The sequence below is a fragment of the Sabethes cyaneus genome, chromosome 3, assembly GCF_943734655.1.
Source record: "Sabethes cyaneus chromosome 3, idSabCyanKW18_F2, whole genome shotgun sequence".
In the NCBI taxonomy this organism is placed as follows: domain Eukaryota; kingdom Metazoa; phylum Arthropoda; class Insecta; order Diptera; family Culicidae; genus Sabethes; species Sabethes cyaneus.
In genome coordinates, this window is record NC_071355.1 from 61,916,185 (window position 1) to 61,935,330 (window position 19,146).

Sequence of the window (19,146 nt, forward strand, 5' to 3'; positions counted from 1 at the left end):
TTAGTTCTCGAGTTATGGGGAAATTTGTATTTCATTTGTATTGGAGCCCCCCTCCTAATGTGGGAAGAGGTCCTAATTCATCACAGAAAAAATTCTTGCCTCCAAAAACACCTACACGCCAAATTTGGTTCCATTTGCTGGATTAGTTCTCGAGTTATGAGGAAATTTGTATTTCATTTGTACAGGAGCCCCTCCTCTTAAAGTGGGGAGGGGTCCTAATTCACCATAGAAAATTTTCTTGCTCTCGAAAACCTTCACATGCCAAATTTGGTTGCATTTGCTTGATTAGTTCTCGAGTTATGAGGAAATTTGTATGGAAGCCCACCCTCTTAAAGGGGAGAGGAGTTATAATTCCTCTTATAAAGAGGGGAGGGGTCTCAATTCACCATAGAATAAATTCTTGTCACCAAAAAAAACACCCACATGCCAAATGTTGTTCTATTTGCTTGATTAGTTCTCGAGTTAGGAGGAAATTTGTATTTCATTTGTACAGGAGCCCCCCCTCTTAGAGTGCGGAGGGGTCCTAATTCACCGTAGAAAATTTTCCTGCCCTCGAAAACCTTCATATGCCAAATTTGGTTCCATTTGCTTGATTAGTTCTCGAGTTATGAGGAAATTGCATGGAAGCCCCCCCCCCTCTTAAAGGGGAGAGGAGTTACAATTCCCCTTATAAAGAGGGAGGGGTCTCAATTTACCATAGAATAAATTCTTGTCACCGAAAACACCCACATGCCAAATTTGGTTCCATTTGCTGGATTAGCTCTCGAGTTATAAGGAAATTTGTATTTCGTTTGTATAGGAGCCCCCCCCCACTTAAAGTGGGGAGGGGTCCCAATATATCATAGAAAAAAAATTTGTCTCCAAAAACACACACATGCCAAATTTGGTTCCATTTGCTTGATTAGTTCTCGAGTTATGAGGAAATTGGTATTTCATTTGTACAGGAGCCCCCCCTCTTAAAGTGAGGAGGGGTCCTAATTCAACATAGAAAATTTTCTTGCCCTCGAAAACTCTCACATGCCAAATTTGGTTCCATTTGCTTGATTAGTTCTCGAGTTATGAGGAAATTTGTATGGAAACCCCCCCTCTTAAAGGGGAGAGGAGTTATAATTCCCCTTATAAAGAGGGGAGGGGTCTCAAATTACCCTATAATAAATTCTTGTCACCGAAAACACCCACATGCCAAATTTGGTTCCATTTGCTTGATTAGTTCTCGAGTTATGCAGAAATTTGTGTTTCATTTGTATGAGAGCCCCCCCCTCTTAGTGGGGGGAGGGGTCTCTAACCATCACTAAAACCTTTCCTGGCCCCAAAAACCTCTACATGCAAATTTTCACGCCGATTGGTTCAGTAGTTTTTGATTCTATAAGGAACACAGGACAGACAGACAGACAGACAGACAGACAGACAGACAGAAATCCTTCTTTATAGGTATAGATATTTTTAAATATCCGTTCCGTATTCCTCAAAATCCTTATTCGCCAGTAAAATTCACAACGTATTGTGTAGAATAATTATATTTTCTTTCCTTGGGTGCGTAAATACATGTAAGCGTCATTTATGTTACTTGATGAACACCTTATTTAGTTTTATAATATTTATAGAAAAATAATGTAAACACAAAAGATAATTTTTACAGACTTGAATGAATATGTATAGAAAATTAGAAATTAACCCTCTAACGGGTCTACAGACGGCCTTAACTTTCGGGCTTCAGAGCCACATACGAAACTTGTTTTGAATTGACAATATGAAGTATTTGTTCATAGCAGATTTTTTGATATTTTGATATTAATACCATGCATTCAAAAGTTAGCATCTTTGAAAAACAAGAGTTCAGAAAAATTATTATTATATTTCGCTTTTGAAGAAAAAGGATATCTACAACAAAATGATTGATCTCAAAATTTTACTATTGGTTTGCTTGGCTTCAATTTTGCAATATATCTGAATTAGAAAAAAAACTGAATAGAGCATTAGATATGAAAACGAGAAATGGAACTATTTCTTAGCTAGCGCTCCTTCAGATAATTATTTTTGCATGAAAATCAAAACTTAAGCTTCTTTTGAATGTACTTTCATGAAAAGATAGTCATTAGCTTGACAAGATGAGGTTGAAAAATAGTGCCAAAGCTGCGCCATAAACATGCTTGAGAATGGGAAATACGATCGATATGATTCCCAGTGCTTGTCTTTTTTTGATTTATTTATTAAAACATGATACATGACATAAGACATCTGTCCTTTAAAATATCACTAACGAAAACAAATCTTACAAAATTTCTACCGTGCAACGTTTACTTCCTATTTTTCATATAACATTTCTAAGCTCTAGTATCTATTGATTGAAAAGAGCATCTATTGATGCGCAGAATTTGTTTGGAATTTGTACAAATTTATTTGGAAAAATCAACTCACTAGTATTTTTGGTTCTATACACCACATGGTTCTACATGCTTAAATAAACTGCTTTTCTTCGCTTTTTGCTTTTCTTGTACAATTGTGAGTAACAGCAAGTGAAGAAAATGACAATTGAAATCTGAAATCAAAGAAAAGAAAAAACTTTTTGATTGAATCCCACTATTTAATATTTATTTGCAACAGATACGTAGTTCACCTACGACGTGCAGGCTTCATCAGTGTCTTATTTCAAAGCGTATACGTATCTGTCGCGAATGAATATTAAATAGTTGAATTTAGTCGGTAAAAGTTTTTTCTTTTCTTTAATTTCAGAGTTCATATTCCACTAAGAGGCTTCAAAAACTTCAGACAATTGACATGTTTCTCACTTTTCTTGAATTTCATTGCAAATTTTAAAATTGCAAATTGTCATCACATACATACATACATACATACATACATACATACATACATACATACATACATACATACATACATACATACATACATACATACATACATACATACATACACACATACATCACACACATCTCATACATTGAATACAATCAACATTTGATTGATATGTTTTGATTTCACACGTTTTAACGGTTTAATATACGGTGCTTAAGTGTTAAAGTTTGAATAACTTTTGAATGAAGCGTCCGATTTTAAATAACTCAGTTTCGTTTGATAGATCTCAGCAGTAATTTTCAAATAATCATAAAATGTGTGATGTTTTGCCTTTCTACTATATAAATCTATACCTATAAAGAAGGATTTCTGTCTGTCTGTCTGTCTGTCTGTCTGTCTGTCTGTCTGTCTGTCTGTCTGTCTGTCTGTCTGTCTGTCTGTCTGTTTTGTGTTCCTTATAGAATCAAAAACTACTGAACCAATCGGCGTGAAAATTTGCATGTAGAGGTTTTTAGGGCCAGGAAAGGTTTTAGTGATGGTTAGAGACCCCTCCCCCCACTAAGAGGGGGGGCTCCCATACAAATGAAACACAAATTTCTGCATAATTCGAGAACTAATTAAGCAAATAGAACCAAATTTGGCATGTGGGTGTTTTCGGTGACAAGAATTTATTCTAGGGTAATTTGAGACCCCTCCCCTCTTTATAAGGGGAATTATAACTCCTCTCCCCTTTAAGAGGGGGGGTTTCCATACCAATTTCCTCATAACTCGAGAACTAATCAAGCAAATGGAACCAAATTTGGCATGTGAAGGTTTTCGAGGGCAAGAAAATTTTCTATGTTGAATTAGGACCCCTCCTCACTTTAAGAGGGGGGGCTCCTGTACAAATGAAATACCAATTTCCTCATAACTCGAGAACTAATCAAGCAAATGGAACCAAATTTGGCATGTGTGTGTTTTCGAAGACAAAATTTTTTTCTATTATGAATTGGGACCCCTCCCCACTTTAAGAGGGGGGGGGCTCCTATACAAACGAAATACAAATTTCCTTATAACTCGAGAGCTAATCCAGCAAATGGAACCAAATTTGGCATGTAGGTGTTTTTGGAGGCAAGAATGTTTTCTATGATGAATAAGAACCTCTCCCCACTTTAGGAGGGGGGGCTCCTATACAAATGAAATACAAATTTCCTCATAACTCGAGAACTAATCAAGCAAATAGAACCAAATTTGGCATGTGGGTGTTTTCGGTGACAAGAATTTATTCTATGGTAAATTGAGACCCCTCCCTCTTTATAAGAGGAATTGTAACTCCTCTCTCCTTTAAGAGGGGGGGCTGCCATACAAATTTCCTCATAACTCGAGAACTAATCAAGCAAATGGAACCAACTTTGGCATGTGAAGGTTTTCGAGGGCAAGAAAATTTTCTACGGTGAATTAGGACCCCTCCCCACTCTAAGAGGGGGGGCTCCTGTACAAATGAAATACAAATTTCCTCCTAACTCGAGAACTAATTAAGCAAATAGAACAACATTTGGCATGTGGGTGTTTTTTTTGGTGACAAGAATTTATTCTATGGTGAATTGAGACCCCTCCCCTCTTTATAAGAGGAATTATAACTCCTCTCCCCTTTAAGAGGGGGGACTTCCATACAAATTTCCTCATAACTCGAGAACTAATCAAGCAAATGCAACCAAATTTGGCATGTGAAGGTTTTCGAGAGCAAGAAAATTTTCTATGGTGAATTGGGACCCCTCCCCACTTTAAGAGGAGGGGCTCCTGTACAAATGAAATACAAATTTCCTCATAACTCGAGAACTAATCAAGCGAATTGAACCAAATTTGGCATGTGTGTGTTTTTGGAGACAATTTTTTATTCAATGATGAATTGGGACCCCTCCCCACTTTAGGAGGGGGGGTCCTGTACAAACGAGATACAAATTTCCTCATAACTCGAGAACTAATCCAGCAAATGGAACCAAATTTGGCATGTAGGTGTTTTTGGAGGCAAGAATTTTTTCTGTGATGAATTAGGACCTCTTCCCACATTAGGAGGGGGGGCTCCAATACAAATGAAATACAAATTTCCCCATAACTCGAGAACTAATCAAGCAAATGGAACCAACTTTGGCATGTGAAGGTTTTCGAGGGCAAGAAAATTTTCTACGGTGAATTAGGACCCCTCCCCACTCTAAGAGGGGGGGCTCCTGTACAAATGAAATACAAATTTCCTCCTAACTCGAGAACTAATCAAGCAAATAGAACAACATTTGGCATGTGGGTGTTTTTGGAGGCAACCATTTTTCCCATGATGAATTAGGACTTCTTACCTTTTTAGGAGGGGGGGGGGGCTCCCATTCAAACGAAATACAAATTTGCTCATAACTTTAGAACTAATCAAGTAAATGGAACCAAATTTGGCATGTGAGAGTTTTAGATGGCAGAATTTTTTTTCTGTGGTGTATTACGACCCCTTTCCCTTTTAAGAGGGTGGGCTTCCATACAAATGAAATACAAATTTCCTTATAATTTGAGTACTAATCAAGCAAATGGAACCAAATTTAGCATGTAGGAGATTTTTGAGTCTTGAATTTATTTTATGATAGTTAGAGACCTCTCACCCCTGTGGTAGGGGGATATGGACTCTCATACAAATAAAACAGAAATTTTGGCGAAACTCAAAAACTAATCCAACTCGAGAAATTCGAGACTCTTCCATAAAACATTAATCAATAACAAGACCACAAAAACTATCTATAGTAACACTAGATCATTCAGGACGAGCCGGTCGCGAGTGTTGCCGGTGACCCGCCGTCGGAAGCGCCGCCCACTGGGGGACTTGCAAAACTCGAGAAGTGATAAAGATCATCCGAGATTCATGATTTATGTACAACACAGGTTAATTTGTGGCAATACGAAGTTTGTCGGGTCAGCTAGTATATAGTATAAAGGTATAGAAATCACTTGGAAAACCGGAAATGGAAAGAAGGTCCTGCGGGCCGAATGTTATATACCATTCGACTCAGTTTCGAAAACTGAGCATTTTCTGTGTGTGTGTATGTATGTGTGTGTGTGTGTGTATGTGTGTGTGTGTGTATGTGACGCTTTTAATCTCACTCACTTTTCTCGGAGATGGCTGGACCGATTTTGTTCTTAGTGTCAAATGAAAGGTCTAGGTGTCCCATTGGTCGCTATTGAATTTCATACTGATCGGACTTTTAGTTCAAAAGTTATGTATAAAAATACGAAAAATATGGGACTTCATTATCTCATAAGTCTCTTAACCGATTTGAACAAAATTGATTGCATATGAAAGAGGAGCCTTGCAAACCCTTAACTTCCAAATTTCATGACGATTGGACTTGTAGTTTGAAAGTTACATAAAGAAATGTGAAAAAATAGTATTTAAAACATATTTATGTAACATATAAGCATTAATTCAATGAAAAACATCACACATTTTATGATTATTTGAAAATTACTGCTGAGATCTATCAAACGAAACCGAGTTATTTAAAATCGGACGCTTCATTCAAAAGTTATTCAAACTTTAACATTTAAGCCCCGTATATTAAACCGTTAAAACGTGTGAAATCAAAACATATCAATCAAATGTTGATTGTATTCAATGTATGAGATGTGTGTGATGTATGTGTGTATGTATGTATGTATGTATGTATGTATGTATGTATGTATGTATGTATGTATGTATGTATGTATGTATGTATGTATGTATGTATGTATGTATGTATGTATGTATGTATGTGTGTATGTATGTATGTGATGACAATTTGCAATTTTAAAATTGGCAATGAAATTCAAGAAAAGTGAGAAATATGTCAATTGTCTGAAGTTTTTGAAGCCTCTTAATGGAATACGAACTCTGAAATTAAAGAAAAGAAAAAACTTTTACCGACTAAATTCCACTATTTAATATTTATTCGCGACAGATACGTATACGCTTTGAAATAAGACACTGATGAAGCCTGCACGTCGTAGGTGAACTACGTATCTGTTGCAAATAAATATTAAATAGCGGGATTCATTCGAAAAGTTTTTTCTTTTCTTTGATTTCAGATTTCAATTGTCATTTTCTTCACTTGCTGTTACTCACAATTGTACAAGAAAAGCAAAAAGCGAAGAAAAGCAGTTTATTTAAGCATGTAGGTATAGTGGTGTATAGAATCAAAAATACTAGTGAATTGATTTTTCCAAATAAATTTGTACAAATTCCATACAAATTCTGCTCATCAATAGATGCTCTTTTCAATCAATAGATACTAGAGCTTAGAAATGTTATATGAAAAATAGGAAGTAAACGATGCACGGTAGAAATTTTGTAAGATTTGTTTTCGTTAGTGATATTTTAAAGGACAGATGTCTTATGTCATGTATCATGTTTTAATAAATAAATCAAAAAAAGACAAGCACTGGGAATCATATCGATCGTATTTCCCATTCTCAAGCATGTTTATGGCGCAGCTTTGGCACTATTTTTCGACCTCATCTTGTTTTCCTAACCCTCTAACATTGTAAAAACGATGCGACCAAGCTAATGACTATCTTTTCATGATAGTACATTCAAAAGAAGCTTAAGTGCAAAAATAATTATCTGAAGGAGCGCTAGCTAAGAAATAGTTCTATTTCTCGTTTTCATATCTAATGCTCTATTCAGTAATTTTTTTCTAATTCAGATATATTGCAAAATTGAAGCCAAGCAAACCAATAGTAAAATTTTGAGATCAATCATTTTGTTGTAGATATCCTTTTTCTTCAAAAGCGAAATATAATAATAATTTTTCTGAACTCTTGTTTTTCAAAGATGCTAACTGGTATTAATATCAAAATATCAAAAAATCTGCTATGAACAAATACTTCATGTTGTCAATTCAAAACAAGTTTCGTATGTGGCTCTGAAGCCCGAAAGTTAAGGCCGTCTGTAGACCCGTTAGAGGGTTAATTTCTAATTTTCTATACATATTCATTCAAGTCTGTAAAAATTATCTTTTGTGTTTACATTATTTTTCTATAAATATTATAAAACTAAATAAGGTGTTCATCAAGTAACATAAATGACGCTTACATATATTTACGCACCCAAGGAAAGAAAATATAATTATTCTACACAATACGTTGTGAATTTTACTGACAAATAAGGATTTTGAGGAATACGGAACGGATATTTAAAAATATAGTCTAATATAACATCTATACATCTACAATTAAGTTCCTGAGAAATTAAATAATGATTATTGTGGCAGTAGAAAGGCTAGGTCACGCCGCTAGGTGGATTAATTCGGGTTTTTCATTAAATTAATGCTTATATGTTACATAAATATGTTTTAAATACTATTTTTTCACATTTCTTTATGTAACTTTCAAACTACAAGTCCAATCGTCATGAAATTTGGAAGTTAAGGGTTTGCAAGGCTCCCCTTTCATATGCAATCAATTTTGTTCAAATCGGTTAAGAGACCTATGAGATAATGAAGTCCCATATTTTTCGTATTTTTATACATAACTTTTGAACTAAAAGTCCGATCAGTATGAAATTCAATAGCGACCAATGGGACACCTAGACCTTTCATTTGACACTAAGAACATTAAAATCGGTCCAGCCATCTCCGAGAAAAGTGAGTGAGATTAAAAGCGTCACATACACACACACACACATACACACACACACACACACACACACACACATACATACACACACACAGAAAATGCTCAGTTTTCGAAACTGAGTCGAATGGTATATAACATTCGGCCCGCAGGACCTTCTTTCCATTTCCGGTTTTCCAAGTGATTTCTATACCTTTATACTATATATTTATATAGTAGAAAGGCAAAACCATTAATCATTACTAATTTGTTGTTATTCATTTCCTTCCTTCCACAGAACCAGACGATGTCGATCGGAAAAAGAAAACGCTCAAAAACAAAATCAAGGTCTCCAAAGCATCCCACAATGACTCGAAACCGAACATTTCCTATCCGACCAATTTCGAGCACACGGTTCACGTAGGATTTGACGCAATCACCGGCGAATTCACGGTAAGCCAGCTTTTGATGATGACCGCTGTGACGGTGTGAGCTACACTAAATATATTTTTACGCATGCGTTGAGGCTTCTCTTGTTTTGCGTTAGGTTACGTATTTTCCCTCAAAAGCAGTCGAAACGTTTAACGAAATCGGACGAATCTCTCCCCATACGCACAACAACAACAACAACAACAGCAACAACGGCATGGCAGGGACAAGATGCAGTTAACCCATTTGTTTCTCACAACACAAGACAAAGTTAACGTTGTACAGTGTAGATACTCAATCCCGACGGGTGACTAACGCTTTCACTTTCGACCATCGCCGTTCGTCAGTTTCTAAGCTCATTAAGAAATGCTATTTTCGATTTCATCTTTTTTATCTTATTCGTTTATGCTTTTTCCCGTTTTTTGGCACGTCATTGGTTCCGTTTAATTTCAACAATCAATCACTGCATTAGGTAATCGTTCTACGCCCCTGCAAGCTGGTTGTATACTGTTTTTAACGTCCAACATTTAGCGCCAAGAGAAAAGTTTGCCAGAACGGCTACATTGCAGTAACGTGCTAATTGATAGCTATTGATTGATTTATCATGATTGCTAGTCTGTTTAACACAGTTTAATTGCTAGTTGCTCGATTGGCAATGATACTGCATTGTTGATTGTTATAGCAGTAAATACAATTGCTTACATTAACAATTTCAATAGTTATGGGAGACAATTGATCAGATTCCTGATACCTAACTTAAATTTTTCCCAAAAGCAATAACTTTTTTACCGAAATCCTCATGTCCAAAAATTTATCCGCGTTAGTAAAACTGATTTTCGTGCTCTGCTGGGTTACTAGTTCACTTGAATTTCATATTATTATATGGCTCTTATTTTAGTCCGTCTTTCGTCAAACCAAGCAGTTCCAGCACGCGATTATGTGTCAACAACCATAAAACTACCAACAACTGAACCGCATCAATAAAGCGAAACAAAGGCACACTATTAATTTCGTTTTAAAAGGCTCATTAATACGTCTTTAATAGTGCTAATCACGATGCAAGATAGATGCAGGCAGACCCCTACGACGACGAGAAGTGCTTGCCAATAATGATCGGAGATAAAACGCTCTTGAAACCGTTGCGACCAAATCAGTCAAGCCTCAAGCGGTAACGGGTTAGCGAAAAAAAACTTGATTATACGGCATTGATTTCATATATGAATATTTAAAAAACGATGCTAAAGCAATTGTAATGAAGCGAACATAAAACTATTGTTTAAACTTAATTATCTAGCTACTTAGGAGTTGAACCAGTTTTGATTTTATCACTCTCAATGATCGAAGTTCACTAAATTTCTGACGAAGAAGACAAAGTGTTAAGATTCGATGCAAGAAAATAGATTACGTTTGTACAAGGTCATGAACAGTAATTACTTCTCATTTCGTTTATCACGCAAGTCAGTACACAATATGCTTTTTACGTAGGCCTAAAAATAAATATTCATGGTTCTGGCGAACTATTCTGATTGTTTATTTGACTGCTTCAAGGATACAGCATGTTTAATTCATTTGCAGGATCTTTTTTTGCGATTGCTTCTTCAATGAGATTGATTCGTTTTCAATTTTCTTTAATCATATACTTATAATCTTTTTGAAATTCTGCTTTTAGGTTCAAGCTAAAGCAATGCACTGCATATCTACAACATTCTGCAAGCCTATGCTTATAAGTATGCACTTTGCTTCATATGACGGAAGAGGAAATTATGTCTAACCTAATTTACGAAGGTCAGATAATAGATCTTCGTATACCTATGGTTTAAAAAAGTAACCTTAGAATGCTGCAATATTCCAGCAGTATTATAGAGTCCTTGAAACATTGATTATAACATTAATGCTTGATAAAACCTAGCATTTTATTTGCCTCCTTGACATTTTTCTAAAATGTCGAGTCTTCGACTCAAAAGTCCTCATCTCAAATTACCATTCAATTTTTTTATTATCTACAACCCATCTGTGCTTTGCTCTGATTTCCCATTTCCAAAGCAAAAGCTTCTTTCCCATGGATTGTAGATATAGCTGCAAAAAGTGACTGCCATTAATAATCGCTTGCTAACAAAGAACCAACACAACGATTGTGTTTTTAGCCAAGCTAAGCTGCCCGGCTGGTTGCTTTGCAATGCAGTGACCAGAAGCTGCAGAACACACACACAGTTACCATACCGTACGGTGGAAAAACCATCTGTTCGTGCCGAAATGAATGCAAAACTTTCCCGATTTAGGTTTTATTCTTCTGTGGAAACCGTTCTGCTGCATTCGAATCATTTATGAATATATACTCATATTCGTTTGTTCTGCACAGTCTTGGTTATTTCGTTGCTCGGCAATATGGACGTAGTGTATGGAAGATTCTTTGATGATACTCATCATATCCCACCCAGATAGCCCGGTCACAATTTGATGGCAACCTTTAACATTACGCTTCATCTGACAGCATTTACACAGTATGAATGGAGTGTGCCTAGCGAAAGAAGTGGTGTGCCGGTGCTATCCTGGAAATCAAATTGCAAAACACTCGACCGCCGGGCGAGGTTGCTGTGTACGTAATTGGTTTTTTGCCGGCAAGTGATGCACTCGCCACTGATGATCGTTCAAAACACACACACCACATACCACCGCACCGCTTCGCATCGTCAGACGGTGACAACATGGAACAATGATGGTCTGCTGAGTGTGCTTTTTGCCGCAGGCTGAGCAGTTCATTGGGGCAAATCGAAACCGTCCGAAAGAGTGTACGAAATTAGAGTTTAAATTATTTCAATGAGCGCTCATCCACTTAGTGTTAGGATAAGAGATATATGGGTTTATTCAAGGTAAACAAAACATCATGTCATGAGAAAATTAAGCCCTGTTCAGTGTAGGAAATAAATAATCCTTTCAAAAATTCTATCGATATATGTGTCAAAAATTTCCTAAAATCTGTAGTAAACTTTCTGAAAGTGTAATAATATTTCGTTTTAACAATATAACAAATATCGAAAAGCGTGAAAATTGATGATTCTAGAATACTCCCTTGGGGCACTTCTTAATTTGCCACATGCCTGGCCTTTCATAGGGAGATGCTTACATATATATGCCACTAGCTGACCCGACAAACTTCGTATTGCCACAAATTAACCTGTGTTGAACATAAATCATGAATCTCGGATGATCTTTGTCACTATCTCGAGTTTTGCAAGCCCCCCAGTGGGCGGCGCTTCCGACGGCGGGTCACCGGCAACACTCGCGACCGGCTCGTCCTGAATGATCTAGTGTTACTATAGATAGTTTTTGTGGTCTTGTTATTGATTAATGTTTTATGGAAGAGTCTCGAATTTCTCGAGTTGGATTAGTTTCTGAGTTTCGCAAAAATTTCTGTTTTATTTGTATGAGAGTCCATATCCCCCTACCACGGGGGTGAGAGGTCTCTAACTATCATAAAATAAATTCAAGACTCAAAAATCTCCTACATGCTAAATTTGGTTCCATTTGCTTGATTAGTACTCAAATTATAAGGAAATTTGTATTTCATTTGTATGGGAGCCCACCCTCTTAAAAGGGAAAGGGGTCGTAATACACCACAGAAAAAAAGTTCTGCCATCTAAAACTCTCACATGCCAAATTTGGTTCCATTTGCTTGATTAGTTCTAAAGTTATGAGCAAATTTGTATTTCGTTTGAATGGGAGCCCCCCCCCTCCTAAAAAGGTAAGAAGTCCTAATTCATAATGGGAAAAATGGTTGCCTCCAAAAACACCCACATGTCAAATATGGTTCCATTTGCTTGATTAGTTCTCGAATTATGAGAAAATTTGTATTTCATTTGTGTAGAAGCCCACCCTCTTGAAGTGTGGAAGGATCCTAATTCACCGTAGGAAATATTTTTGCCTCCAAAAACCTCCACATGCCGAATTTGGTTCCATTTGCTTGATTAGTTCTCGAGTTATGGGGAAATTTGTATTTCATTTGTATTGGAGCCCCCCTCCTAATGTGGGAAGAGGTCCTAATTCATCACAGAAAAAATTCTTGCCTCCAAAAACACCTACACGCCAAATTTGGTTCCATTTGCTGGATTAGTTCTCGAGTTATGAGGAAATTTGTATTTCATTTGTACAGGAGCCCCTCCTCTTAAAGTGGGGAGGGGTCCTAATTCACCATAGAAAATTTTCTTGCTCTCGAAAACCTTCACATGCCAAATTTGGTTGCATTTGCTTGATTAGTTCTCGAGTTATGAGGAAATTTGTATGGAAGCCCACCCTCTTAAAGGGGAGAGGAGTTATAATTCCTCTTATAAAGAGGGGAGGGGTCTCAATTCACCATAGAATAAATTCTTGTCACCAAAAAAAACACCCACATGCCAAATGTTGTTCTATTTGCTTGATTAGTTCTCGAGTTAGGAGGAAATTTGTATTTCATTTGTACAGGAGCCCCCCCTCTTAGAGTGCGGAGGGGTCCTAATTCACCGTAGAAAATTTTCCTGCCCTCGAAAACCTTCATATGCCAAATTTGGTTCCATTTGCTTGATTAGTTCTCGAGTTATGAGGAAATTGCATGGAAGCCCCCCCCTCTTAAAGGGGAGAGGAGTTACAATTCCCCTTATAAAGAGGGAGGGGTCTCAATTTACCATAGAATAAATTCTTGTCACCGAAAACACCCACATGCCAAATTTGGTTCCATTTGCTGGATTAGCTCTCGAGTTATAAGGAAATTTGTATTTCGTTTGTATAGGAGCCCCCCCCACTTAAAGTGGGGAGGGGTCCCAATATATCATAGAAAAAAAATTTGTCTCCAAAAACACACACATGCCAAATTTGGTTCCATTTGCTTGATTAGTTCTCGAGTTATGAGGAAATTGGTATTTCATTTGTACAGGAGCCCCCCCTCTTAAAGTGAGGAGGGGTCCTAATTCAACATAGAAAATTTTCTTGCCCTCGAAAACTCTCACATGCCAAATTTGGTTCCATTTGCTTGATTAGTTCTCGAGTTATGAGGAAATTTGTATGGAAACCCCCCCTCTTAAAGGGGAGAGGAGTTATAATTCCCCTTATAAAGAGGGGAGGGGTCTCAAATTACCCTATAATAAATTCTTGTCACCGAAAACACCCACATGCCAAATTTGGTTCCATTTGCTTGATTAGTTCTCGAGTTATGCAGAAATTTGTGTTTCATTTGTATGGCAGCCCCCCCCTCTTAGTGGGGGGAGGGGTCTCTAACCATCACTAAAACCTTTCCTGGCCCCAAAAACCTCTACATGCAAATTTTCACGCCGATTGGTTCAGTAGTTTTTGATTCTATAAGGAACACAGGACAGACAGACAGACAGACAGACAGACAGACAGACAGAAATCCTTCTTTATAGGTATAGATAATCGGGACGGCAACTCGATTAGGTATCATTGGTTCAATTCCATTGCGAAAGAATTTTCATGGAAGAATAGAAAAAATGTTTTCGATGGAATTCCGAAACTTTTCCTGAAACATTGGGCGACGCTTACGTGCTTTGTCAATGATTTTGGCAATCTTTTTTTTTCCATGTGTGGACTCATTACTGCGACCTGTTGATCTATTGTAATATCGCCCGGGTGTTTGCTGTATGACCTGCACTGCATTTCTTTTTGCTATAATCGCTATTGAGTGAGCGATATGCTTATTAAATTTATGCGTGCTTGTGTGTATTGGGGTTTACCCTGCCTTCAAAGCTTGATCTACTTTACCCACTTATTCCTCGCTACCAGCACTATCCCATATTATAGCCGTCCCAGGCGAGGACTCATTCGTACCTCTGACCAGTATACTTAACTATAGGAGGGGCATTTGCACTGTCAGGAGGCTTCAGTGGATAAATATAAAGAATTCAGCATGAAGGAAGGGTATATGGAGGGGCCTGAGAATAAACCCATGCTAAAGTCACTTGACATCGAATGGCTTGATTCTACTAAGATTCGAACCCACGACCACTCGCTTGTCAAAGCAGACTCGGTAACCTTGCGGCTACGGAGCCCCCCTTGGTAACCTTAAAACCACACCTTTAGCCAAAGATGTCACATGCCGTTTTAAAAGCTTGATCTTCTGATTTTATCACTCGACAAACTTCGCAGCCAGTTGTTAGAGTACAGGACAAGTGCCCCTAGCATGCCCAGACGTAAACAAAAGGTGAGACACCCGAACTTTCGGAGAAACGGCGTAATCGTAGGGTGGCGAATCTATTATTACTTATCACAGAAATTACCTGCAGATTAGTTAGAAATTTGTGGATTTTCGTGTGCAACTGGATTTAAAATCAAATTTGCAAATGGACTAGAAATCGGATTTGGAATTAGACTAGAAATTAGATTTGGAACTAGACTAGAAATTGGACTTGAATTATGACTTGATTTAATTAGACTTGAAATTTAAGTCCTAATGTCATTTAGTTAAACTTGAAATTGGACTCATTTGTGCTTGAATCTTTAAATTCAACTGGATTGGACTTGGATTTGATTTGAAAATAGGCTCAAATTTGGAGTAACTTGAACTGGAAGTTTTGAATGGAATTGGACATGAAATCGGCCTTTGAATTTGAAGTTGTTTTTGACATTGGACTTGAATTAGACATGGAATTGGATTTAAACCTGGAAATTAAATAAAAAGAAAACTTATCCAATTTTAGGATTTGGAAACTTATCCAATTTTTAGGAGTGTTCGAAAACAAACACTGAAGAAGCCTGCAAGTTGTTGCCGAAATACGTATCTGTCAAGAATAAAATATACATAGTAGAATAAAATTGGATAAGTTTTCTTTATATTTAATTTCCAGGTTTCGTATTCTACTAAGACGCTCCAAAAACTTCAGTCAATATTGGATTTAAAATTAAAGTTGAAATATGACTGAAATATGAAATATGAAATTTGTTTTGACATTAGATCGAAATGAAACTTAAAATTGGAATTGAAATTGGAGTTCCATCTGTACTTGAAACTGTACTTGAAGTAATTAATTTTAGCTTATAATTGAACCTAAAATTGGAGTTAAATTAGGTATGATATTGGGCTTAAAATCGGACATATAATCAATGTTGCAAATCGAGCGAGAAGCCAACGTTGTCTAGTCTCACGTAAAACAAACAACCACCGTTGCTGTGTGCAGGCATTTTGCTACCTACACACTAGCGCGCGCACATCCTCACTTGGTCTTCCTGCATATCTTATTCACGAGTGAAATAAGTCCTGAGAAATCGGCTGCTAGTGAGGCATAACGGCCCACTGGGATGCAGGTTTTGCATTACTTTTTCTTTTCTTCTTCAATCTCTCCCTCAATTCTACTCACGGCACGAGCGGGAGTGCAAACCGTCGCTAGTAATCGGTTTCAGCAGCTCGGGCTGCAACGAATAACGAATAGAAAGCATTTATCAGTATATAACAAAGTTTTGCTTTTTTTCTATCCCATTTTGAAGTTTTTTGACCCAAATTTCTCCTATTACAAGTCGGACTCTATTACCTGGGTGAAAAAAAACCTAAACGCATTTCGAAAAACCCATTTAAAAAATATGTTTTCACCCGGATAATCAAGTCCGACCTTTATATCCCGTTTGACCCCTGTTTTTCTTTTTTCTCTAGCGTTATTCTTCTTTTCCCGTTTGTTTTCTTTTCTTTTCTGTTTCGTATTCCCTTTCTTGTCTTGTTTTCCCTATTTTCTCCTTCGTTTTTCCTTTTTTATGCCAGCTTTTTCCTCTTTCTCTGGCCCTTTTCTCTTCTTTTCCAGTTCCATTTGTCATCCTTTTCCTCAGTCCGGAATTTTCTGTTTCATTTTTCGTCTTTTTTCTTCGTTTCCAGGCCCGTTTCCCTCTTTTCCTATTTCGTTTTTTGTCACTTTCTGTGCCCTTTCGACTTTTTTGTTTTTTATTCCAGTTTCAATTTTCGTCTTATTTTTTGTCATTTTTTATCTCCTTTTCTATTCCGTTTTGCGTTCATTCTCATTTCGCCTGTTCCGTTCTTCTTCTTATTATTATGTCCTTTCTTTCCAGACACATTCTGTATTGTTTTTTGGTTTTATCTCTTTTGTCTTCCGTTTACATTTTCCCCCCATTTTATCTTCTTTTCTGCCTTCCGTTTTTTTCAATTTTTTCACTTTTTCTGTTCAATTAATTATATATTTTATTCTTATATTTTATTCTTATTTATTTGCTCTTATTTTGTTCTCTTCGGTTTTTCATTTTTTTCTGTCCAGGCTACTCGTTTCTTCTCCTTTTCTCTGCCGTTTTCTTCATTTTCACTTTTTTCTCGTTTTATGTTGTTTTCTCTCCCATTCTGTTACAGTTTTTCGTTCGTTTTTGTCATGTCCAGGGATGGAAAAAATCGCTTCTAGCGATCAAGATCATAGGAGCGATCAGATTCAGATTCATTGACATCACTACTTGTAAGCGACAAACACTTTGTCGCGATCCGTACAGATTATGACAAACCTTATGTCAGATCATGTTCATTGCATGATTGCGTTGAGAAATATAACAGATACAGACGATTGGTTGTGTGCATCGTATGAATCACAATACAAACAACATGTGTGACCTTTTTTTCGCAGCTAGGTAAGATGTAACACTGTGATCGACTGCTGAGACTGTTTAGAGAGCAAACTCTTGTGATCAACGCTAAAGATTCACTGTTTGTCATGATCTGTACGGATCATGATCTGTGCGTGTAGCGATAACTCACAGATTTTATCAAAATCACTGATCTTCCATCCCTGGTCATGTCAGTTTTTAATCTTTTCTATCTCACGTTTTTCCTCTTTTTCTGACCCATTTGTCAGCTTTTGGTCACGTTTTCTTTCATGCTTGTGCTTTTCGGTTTTTCTTCTTCTGTCTCATTTTTCCTTTTTACGCAATTGATACTTATCACAGAAATGCTAACCGATTAAGTTAAAAACTGCCGATATCTGTCTGGGAGATAGAATTTCCTTTGTTTTACAGAAGAGGTGAGGCACGTGCCCTAGCATGCCCCAGCCTGGGTACGCCAGTGGTAAGTGCTACGATACTAACAGCCCATCCCAGCTGAGATTCGAACATAAGACGTTTGGCTTGTTAGACCAGCGTCGCACCCTGAGGCCATCTAAGCGGTGCAATGTATTTTGCCATCTTCCGCATCATTTTCTTTTTAATAGTATTCTTGGTCAACTTACTTATCAAAATTTGCTGTTTTACCTGATTTTCAACAAGATTTTTGTACAAGGAAAATTTCCCAAAATTTGAAAGCAGAACGTCAGAAATTATTGTAACACCATTTATTGTAATTACGCGCTGTACTCGGTACATGTACATCTTCGCAATTTTCCAATAATTCAAGAGTTCCGCAAGGAAGCAACATGGGTTGCTTATTTATCATATTCTTCAACGATGTCACTCTATTACTAACACCTGGTCACTCTCTCGGGTATGTCCATTTCTGCAAATATCCCCCATCATATTTTAGACACTCTGTTGGCTAACCTGAACGACCATTTTGTTCCACTATTTCTTCATCTCTGTCGCATCCCGAACCACCTTTCCACTATCCTTTAACTTTTGTTCGACAATTGCCCAATATTTCTCAATTAGGCGCCATTGGTTAGATTGATGTCCTTTCCGAAGAAATCTACCCCGTTGTCTCGACACTGCTGTAATACTTTTCCACTGTAATGGTAGCTTCAAAACATCAAACAAAAACTTTACAGCTTTTGAGCTTCAATGTACCAAAGAAAACGTTTTTCAGAGGTCGTGCTTGTCCTGCTTGGATCTAGTGATTTGTTTGTCACGAAAACCTGAAATTTTTATCTACATTTGCAAATACCTTGCCAGATCCTAAGCCTTCTTGCAAATTTATCGGCAAAAACGAATTTTCAACTTGCTAGCGATATCACCTCGACTAGTTGCTCTATAGAACTTTTGATAACACATCTTCACGTACGTTTCGTCGTCCACGAGTCCGTGTACGATACCTGCACCGTACTTCGTAAGAAACTCATTGTAAAACTTCCGGGCACGTATTTTAGTTACTATATTTTGCTTCAATGTCTTGTTAGGTCGCTTCCAACATCCTTCTCGCAGACGAACCCTGCTGTCAAAACTTTCCAGATCCGGATGCTACAGAAAAATAAACAGTACACCCGGATATTCAATGACTCGACCATTATCTATATATTTGACACAAAACTCCGTATTCCGTTTTTGGATAAATTTAAACTTCTGAAAAAGCGATCCATTTCCATCTCAGCTTCTTGAATCGCTGTATCTAAGCAGTCACCGATTCAATAT

At 37.2% G+C, this 19,146-nt stretch overlaps 1 protein-coding gene across 3 annotated transcripts in view; it reads left to right on the top strand.

Moving 5' to 3' along the window:
- The window catches only part of LOC128741933 (serine/threonine-protein kinase Pak), a 106,923-nt gene that overhangs the window by 24,634 nt on the left and 63,143 nt on the right, over positions 1-19,146 (top strand). For all 3 annotated transcript variants that reach the window (XM_053838058.1, XM_053838061.1, XM_053838059.1), the window contains exon 3: positions 8,714-8,868. In XM_053838058.1, the coding sequence (XP_053694033.1) occupies positions 8,714-8,868 (155 nt within the window). The remainder of the gene's footprint in view (positions 1-8,713; positions 8,869-19,146) is intronic.